The 8,545-nt window shown below is 36.7% G+C and overlaps 1 protein-coding gene across 13 annotated transcripts in view; it reads left to right on the forward strand.

Annotated features, from left to right (window-relative positions):
• HNRNPC (heterogeneous nuclear ribonucleoprotein C) overlaps nucleotides 1-7,457 on the forward strand; it is a 56,726-nt gene extending 49,269 nt beyond the window's left edge. For 9 of the 13 annotated variants that reach the window (XM_079128711.1, XM_079128710.1, XM_079128705.1 and 6 more), the window contains 4 exons: nucleotides 5,898-6,058; nucleotides 6,490-6,603; nucleotides 6,808-6,989; nucleotides 7,089-7,457. In XM_079128711.1, the coding sequence (XP_078984837.1) occupies nucleotides 5,898-6,058; nucleotides 6,490-6,603; nucleotides 6,808-6,989; nucleotides 7,089-7,172 (541 nt within the window). In that variant the 3' untranslated portion in view covers nucleotides 7,173-7,457. The remainder of the gene's footprint in view (nucleotides 1-5,897; nucleotides 6,059-6,489; nucleotides 6,604-6,807; nucleotides 6,990-7,088) is intronic. The other 4 variants (XM_079128717.1, XM_079128708.1, XM_079128706.1 and 1 more) reach the window with 2 other exon arrangements.
• The last annotated feature ends 1,088 nt before the right edge of the window (nucleotides 7,458-8,545 follow it).

Here is an 8,545-nt window from a genome sequence, read left to right on the forward strand (position 1 = left end):
GGCCCCCTCCCCTCCCTTGGTTGTAGATGGAAACACTGTGCCTTTATGTAATTTTTATGTGGTGTGAGGATCTAACTATGTTCAGAATTTTCATTAAAGTTTGTTTGACCATTCTGGAAAGCCGTATGGAGATTACTCAGAAAACTTGGAATATAACCACCATTGGACATAGTTACCCCACTCCTTGTTATATACCTTAAGGAGTTAAAATGCGTATACTGTAGACACTGTCACATCAGTTTATAGCAAATCCGTTCACAGTAGCTAAACTATGGTATACATAATGGAATATTACTCAGCCATAAAGAGAAAATGAAATGATGGCATTTGCTGGTATGTGGACAGAATTTGAGATTATCCTGCTAAGTGAAATAAGCCAAAGCCAAGAATCCCTAGGCCCAATGTTCTCTCTGATAGGTGAATACTAACTCGCTACAAGGAGGTGGGAGTAGGGAAAAGTAGAAGTACTTTTGATTAGAGAAAGGGGAATGAAAGTAGGGGAGGTGGAATGTGAATGGGAAAGTTAGTAGAATGAATCAGACATTACTTTCCTATGTTCATTTATGAATGCATGACCAATGTTATCCCTCACCATGTACAATCAGAAGAATGGAAATTTGTACTCGTTGTACTCCATGTATGTATAATGTGTCAAAATACATTCTAGTGTTATGTATAACTAAAAACTAATAAAGAATGGAGTACTGATGTATGCTATAACATGGATGAATCTTAAAAAAAAAAAAAAAAAAGGCTTGGTAAAAGGAGTTGAGAAAAGCCTACGTTGTAAGGTTGAATTTATATGAACTGTCTAGAATGGGTAAAATCATAGAAACAAAGTAGATTTACTAGTTGGCTGAGGTGAATAATGACTGATAAATGGTATAGAGTTTCTGTTTAGTATAATGAAAATGTGTTCAGTTGATTGTGGTGATTTTTTTTTTTTTTTTTTTTTTTTCCCCGTAACTGCATATATTATAAGTCAAATATGTGCTGGGTGTGGTGGTGCATACCTGTAATCCCAGCAGCAGGGGGCTGAGGCAAGAGTTTCCTGAGTTCAAAACCAGCCCTAGCAAAAGTGAGTTGCTAAGCAACTCAGACCCTGTCTCTAAACAAAATACAAAATAGGGCTGGGGATGTGGCTCAGTGGTTGAGTGCCCCTGAGTTCAATCTGTTACACACAAAAAAAATGTCAAACAGGAATAAAAAAACCTGTGGAATAATATACTTTGGGTGTGTTGTAATGGTATATAAATTTTATCTCAAGGCATTACAATAAAAAAATTAAGTTTGTATTGACCTTGTGTTATTCTTGTGCTTGTTTACCACTTAGCCCATTTGTTTCAGATAAAGAGGGCTTGCAGTTATCCATTTTAGTTCTAACCAGACTCCACCAAGAGAACATGTTTTTTATGGTCAGATACTTGTGGATAACCTTTAGGAATCATTTAATTTAGAAATAAATCATAAAAATCCAGCAGTTTAAAAAAGAAACTGCCAACTATGTTATGAAAAGTTTGGTTTGTGTCATTTTGACAGTTTTGTGTTTACATTTTAATGTAACCTATGTTAAACATGTTACATAGAAATTTTTAGCACATTTTTTTAAACAAAGTAAAAAGCTCTGCTCTGAGAATTAAAGAGATATATTATCTTGTACATTAATGTTATCTGGATTCAGAAAAGTAATTTTGTATTTATAGCCCCTTGTAATAGTGTGAGGGTTGGTTACAGGAGAGCCATGTATGCCCAAGTCACTGATATAAAATTGCATGATATTTGCATATAAACTGTATGAGGTGCTAGGGCAGAATCCAGTGCATGCTAGTTCAGTGCTCTCTCAGTGAACTATACCCCAGTCTTCACCTTCATACTTTTAAAAATTCCCTGTATTACTTAGCAATACCTATAACAGTGTAAATGGTATGTATTTTGTTGTTTAGAGAGTGACAGACCAAAAAGTAGGTTCTATGGAGTTACTTTTCTTGAGTGATTCCATTCTATAATTTGTTGAATTTGCAGTCTTCTGAGCAGTTGTATGATCTATATAGTTGTGTGAAAGTTTGTGCTTTTGAGAAACGATTTGGAAATTTGCTGTTTCAATTACTCATGTAGGTTTTCCCCATTGTTTAATGTTTGTGAATGAGATGTCCAGGCAAGGATAATTACTGAATGCCTTAATTACTTAATGGTTTTTAGATTTACTTGAATCATGTAGCAGGAGACCTTTAATACACTAGTTAAGTTTTATTTATTTTTTTTAATTTTTAGTTTTTTGCGGTGCTGGGGCGTGAACCCAGGGCCATGTGCTTGCGAGGCAAGCGCTCTACCAACTGAGCTGTATCCCCATCCCCCACTAATAAGTTTTAGCAAAAGAATTACAAACTTCTGAATAAGCAGTGTAACATACAGTAGACTAGGAATTAGTAATAGAATGAACAGATTATCTCAAGTTGGAGTTTATTGGCAGGAGCCAAGCAAAGTTAGTGTAGTGGTTTGTATCTGTAGAGTCTCACACCTATCTAAAGAGTTTGAGATAGGTTCCTGTAATCAATTGGTAGTTAATTTACCTAGTAATTTGTGCAGTTATTGTGAAGAAACTTGTTCTTTTGCTCTTACTACTTATACTTTAGATTCCCATCCTGTTCTTGAATTTATGCTCCCCCACCCTTTTTTTTGGTGCCTCTAATTAAAAGTGTCTTTCTTAGAAATAAACACATAGTCTTCTGGATTTGGTTTTGTATTGCTCAGATTGAATGGAATGTTTGAGATAGGGTCTCTTAACCAGGTTGGCCTCATATTTGAAATTCTCTCCAGCCTCTGGAGTATCTTGGATTGTATGCATGTGCCACTATGCCCAGATTTGTTATTACTGCATCTGTGATTTTTAATCTTTTTGTAAGTACATTCACAGATTTCCCCCCCGGGTACTGGGGATTGAACTCAGGGCTTTGCACTTGTGAGACAAGCACTCCACCAACTGAGCTATCTCCCCAGCCCACAATCACAGATTTTTTGCAACAGTGTGCAAGCAGTTCTTAGACCTCCTAAAACCTGGACATTGTGACTCAAAATCTCTTGCTTTTTCAGGAAAATCAAAAGCATATGGGAAGAAATTTGATCTAGAAAGTTTTCCATTGTTAATTAAAAATAATGGATGTGAGAAAAAAACCCCTAATACCTCCTATTGTTTAAATGAAATTAGAATTCAGTTGTATATCTAAACTAAATTTGGTAAAACCAGAGTTGTACTCAGGGAAAAGTAATTGTACAATTAATGGTATTTGAAAAATAAATTTGTGAGAGAGAGCTCCTTTTGAAACTTGAGAAATTGTTATTACCTGTTTTTTGTGTTGTCTGCATCTGCTGATTTAACTACTGGTTAGCAATACTTGGTAGAGGGGAACGGTCTGTACTGAACTTAGACTTTTTCCCATTGCCTTTATTTTGTATTATAAACTAGAAACACTTCAAAGTATATGTGAGAAGATTTTCTCATGTTACAGGCAAATACTCATAAAATGGGTTAGCATATTTTGGCAGTTTTGTTGAGGGGTTGTGGACCAGTTTTACTTGTTGCATGATGAAGGATGACCTAAATTGTTTATCTGTAAAGAAACGAAATAGGTATGGTGATTCAGTAAACATTCAGGAGAGTATAGATGATGATTATCATTATTTGTTACTGGGGATTGAACTCAGTCATGCTTTAAAACCTTGTTATACCCCAGCCTTTTCAGTTTTGAGACAGCAGTGTGCTAAATTACTGAGGGTCCCACTGAGTTGCTGACACTGACCCTGAACCTAAAATTCTCCTTCCTTAGACTCCTAAGTCACTGGAATTATGGGCAAGGGCAACTGTACACAGGGTCAATTACTGTTAACAGGTTAATTATAGTTTTCTACTACTTTGGTTTAATGATTGAAATGGGTTAATAATCAAGGAGATTTTGGTGCCCCAGGGATTTGGGAACCATATTGGAAATTTGCTGTGGGAAATATTTAGTTTTTGATTTCTTTCAAAATGTCTTTTTTTTTTTTTTTTAAATCTTATTTTGCCTAGATTGGGGTGGAGGCAGACCAAGGATTGAACTCAAGGGCACTCAACCACTGAGCCATATCCCCAGCCCTAATTTTTGTATTTTATTTAGAGACAGGGTCTCATTGAGTTGCTTAGCGCTTCACTTTTGCTGTGGCTGATTTTGAACTCAATCCTCCTGCCTTAAACCTCCTAAGCCTAAAGATTGTAGAGTGTGCCGAACTCATGCCTTTTTTTATATTACCACTTAAGTGTCCATATTTCAGATTTAGTGTGCAGTCATCATTCTCCTAGTTCTCTGGGACTAGCAATTATGATGCAAGTGGTAGATCACTGAATTACATCCTAAACTCTTGTTTGTTTGAGACATCTCAGTAATTGTCCATGCTGCCCTTAGATTTGTAAATACCTTCCCCATTAGCTGCAACTATAAGCACGTGCTACTGTACTTGCTAAAATTGATATTTTCACTTCACCTAGGAGTTAGTATTCAGAAAATTAGCCACTATCACATAGATATGTAGCGGGGAGATGTGGCCTTATAGGTGATTTGTAAAAGAACAGGGTGGTTTTAATAAATCACATTTGTTCTTTAAAACCTTTGGAGTTAGGCAGACCAGTTGGCTGATGGTGGTTGTTGGTGTTTTCTTATTTAATTGTTGATATTTTGGTATGGGTATTAAACTCAGGGTCACTCCACCATCCAGATACTTCCCGTTTTTATTTTGACAGGTTCCATGCCAGCAGTGTTTTTTGTTGCTGTTTTTTTCTTTTGTTTGCTGTGGGAATGTTGAAATTTTTCTTTAGGAATGTCAAAGTGTCAGTTTTTTGGGGGGTTAGTATTGGGGCTTGAACCCAGAGACTTGCCACATGTGAAGCAAGTGCTCTACTGCTGATCTATTCCCCCACCCCTGTTGTTTATTTATTAATTTTTTGATTTTTGTTTGAAACAATTTCACAAGAGTTTCCCATGCTGGCCTGAAAGTTACCAACTTCTACCCCAGCCATCTGATAAACTGGGGTTATTGGCATGTGCCATCATACCTTCCTCTTTGATTGGAGCTATTAATGGAGTTTACCATAAATGTAGTTTGATTTGACAGTGGCATATTCATGTCACATGTTTAATATTAGTGTTATTGACATCCAGGTAAAGCATTTTTCTGTGATTCTTTCAACCATGAGAAATAGCTTTGGAGTTTCACTGGTCAAAAATGGTTGCTGAGAGCCAGGTGCGGTTGTGCATGCCTGTAATCCCAGTGACTGGGTAGGCTGAGGCAGAGGATCACAAGTTCAAAGCTAGCCTCCTCGACTTAAGTGAGGCCCTAAGCCACTGAGCAAGACCTTGTCTTGAAATAAAAGTAAAAGTACTGAGGATTTGCTTAATAGTCAAGTGCCCTTGAGTTCAATCCCTGGTACCAAAAAAAAAAAGTCACTGGCAGTTTTGTGGTTCAACCTAAGATCTTTTGTGATGATTTGTATTTTTCTGTGACTTGAAAACATCACGAATTTGACTAACAAGTAAAAACCTCTGTTTGAGTCATTTGATTTTAAGAGTCCTGGGGCTGGAGTTGTGGCTCAGTGTTAGAATGTTTGCCTGGCATGTGTGAGTCCTTGGGTTAGAAACTTAGCACCACATATAAATAAGTAGAAATTTTTTAAAAAAATATTTACTGACAACTAAAAAATATTTTATTAATAAACATAGAAGTAGTTTATTTCCAATACTTAAAGCCAGTCAACCATATCATGACATATACATGTGTATATGTAATGTTTTTTGAAACTTGCTGGAGTGTTAAAAATAATATATCAGGTAATTGAGGTTTTAAATGTGAATTGTTTTTTTGTCCAATAGGATGTACAGTTACCCAGCACGTGTTCCTCCTCCTCCTCCTATTGCTAGGGCTGTAGTGCCCTCTAAACGCCAGCGTGTATCAGGAAACACCTCTCGAAGGGGCAAAAGTGGCTTCAATTCTAAGAGTGGACAGCGGGGATCTTCTTCTAAGTCTGGAAAGTGTACGTGTTATTATTTCAGCTTTGCATTTATGGTGTCTTCTTGTTTTGAATTAGGTAAATTAATGAAGTATTTATTCAGCTTCTATGCTTTTTTTTTGCACAATCAAAATAGTATATGAAGGTTGTGCCTAGGACTCTTACTCTAGAGTATATTCTATCACCAGCAGCTTGCTAATTTTTAAAAAGCCTTTAGGTAAATGAGTCACCCATTTTTCTGCTTAATGAAATATTTCTTTATGTAGTTAAAATACTAAATTCAGATTTATTCCATATTAGGATTTGTATTGTTTTTAGTTTTTTGCATTAGGATTGTCTTTTTAAAGCAGAAACATTTAAATCAGTGTTCTCCTTTTGGTTTCTGGTGTAGTCTAGTAGTAGTTGGTATATTCTGATCCATTTGAATATAATCTAAGATTCTGTTTGTATTAAAGTGAAAGGAGATGACCTTCAGGCCATTAAGAAGGAGCTGACCCAAATAAAACAAAAAGTGGACTCTCTCCTGGAAAGCCTGGAAAAAATTGAAAAGGAGCAGAGTAAACAAGCAGGTAAAAGGTCTTTCTTCTTTTGTGTGAAATTGCTTAGTTACCTAAGATAGTTGAAAGTATGTTCAGCTACTGGGCTGTAAAGTAACTTTAAATGAAACTTGGGGTGTTTGGATTGGGAAGCTCACTTGTGTGGGAGGTGTTGTGGTTCTGCAATTATTATTGGGGCTTGCCTACATTTTGTGGACATTACTTTCCTCTAGATAGACTTGTCCTTCTTATCTCCAGTAGAGACGAAGAATGATAAATCTGAAGAGGAGCAGAGCAGCAGCTCCCTGAAGAAAGATGAAACTAATGTGAAGATGGAGTCTGAGGGGGGTGCAGATGACTCTGCTGAGGAGGGGGACCTACTGGATGATGATGATAATGAAGATCGGGGGGATGACCAGGTGAAAACCATGGGAAAGGAAAGAAAGAGGTGGTGGAGGGGGGACCAGGGACACATGGAGTGCCTCTAACTCCATCCTATTTGTGTCTGTTTCTCACAGCTGGAGTTGATCAAGGATGATGAAAAAGAGGCAGAGGAAGGAGAGGATGACAGAGACAGCGCCAATGGCGAGGATGACTCTTAAGCACATAGTGGGGTTTAGAAATCTTATCCCATTATTTCTTTACCTAGGCGCTTGTCTAAGATCAAAATTTCACCAGATCCTCTCCCCTAGTATCTTCAGCACATGCTCACTGTTCTCCCTATCTTTGTCCTTCCCATGTTCATTAATTCATATTGCCCTGCGCCTAGTCCCATTTTCACTTCCTTTGACGCTCCTAGTAGTTTTGTTAAGTCTTACCCTGTAATTTTTGCTTTTAATTTTGATACCTCTTTATGACTTAACAATAAAAAGGATGTATGGTTTTTATCAACTGTCTCCATAATAATCTCTTGTTATGCAGGGAGTACAGTTCTTTCCATTTATACATGATTTCAGTAGTTGCTTCCCTAACTGCAAAGGCAATCTCATTTAGTTGTAGCACCTGAGAGCAGCTTTGAGTTAGAGGTATGTGTGTTATCCCCCACGTAATAGTCCAGTGTGGGGCTGTTCAACACAAATGTAACAATGTATTTTTGTGAATGAGAGTTGGCATGTTAAATGCATCCTCTAGAAGAATAATTAGTGTAATGGTCTTTGTTTTCTAAAGTTGATACTGTGGGTTATTTTTGTGAACAGCCTGATGTTTGGGACCTTTTTTCTCAAAATAAACAAGTCCTTATTAAACCAGGAATTTGGAGAAAAAAAAACCTGGTTTTTTATTTTTGTATTTTATAATTATTTACTTCAAATTCTTTGTTTTGCAGCAGCCTCCAGAAAACTCTTAGAGTATATTAAATATATTTTTCTTGGAGTCATAATTATTATGCATATCAGCATACACTACTCAAATTATATTTCATCAAGATGGGTGTTGCATTAAGGAGTTAAGTATCTGTGACATGGAATGGAGAGTCTTAAAACTGTTTATAGCCCTAGGTACCTTAACCTGGATTCTGAGTCTGTGCCTCAGTGCTATTAAAAATAGGAAAGCTCTTTCTTTCCTAGTTTTCTGTAGTCTGTGCCTTCCCAGATAACTTAGAACATAGTAAAGGTTGTACATTTATTTTAAGTGATTTATTCTAAGTGAATTGATCCTTTTCCCTTATCCCCCAATTTGGTTAATTGCTGTTTTGGCAATTAATCAATCGGAGGGTATTATATCAGTAGCACCCAAACTTGAGGATGTATGTAGCAACAACTGCAAGAGTTTATGCTTTCCTAGTGCTAAAAGGCCCAGTTTATGCTCTATCTTTTGGTTTTTCCAATATAGGAGAAATAAAACCTGTGTTTTGGGTTTTTTTTCTCTGCAAATGGACCTTAAATTCCTCAGAGTTGGTATTGTTTCATAGCATGGAGCACAGGCTTTTTTGCATTCTACCTACCATGAACAAAAGTTGTGCCCTGTTTGTAAGGAT

Source organism: Sciurus vulgaris (assembly GCF_902686455.1).
Source record: "Sciurus vulgaris genome assembly, chromosome: 2".
Classification (NCBI taxonomy): domain Eukaryota; kingdom Metazoa; phylum Chordata; class Mammalia; order Rodentia; family Sciuridae; genus Sciurus; species Sciurus vulgaris.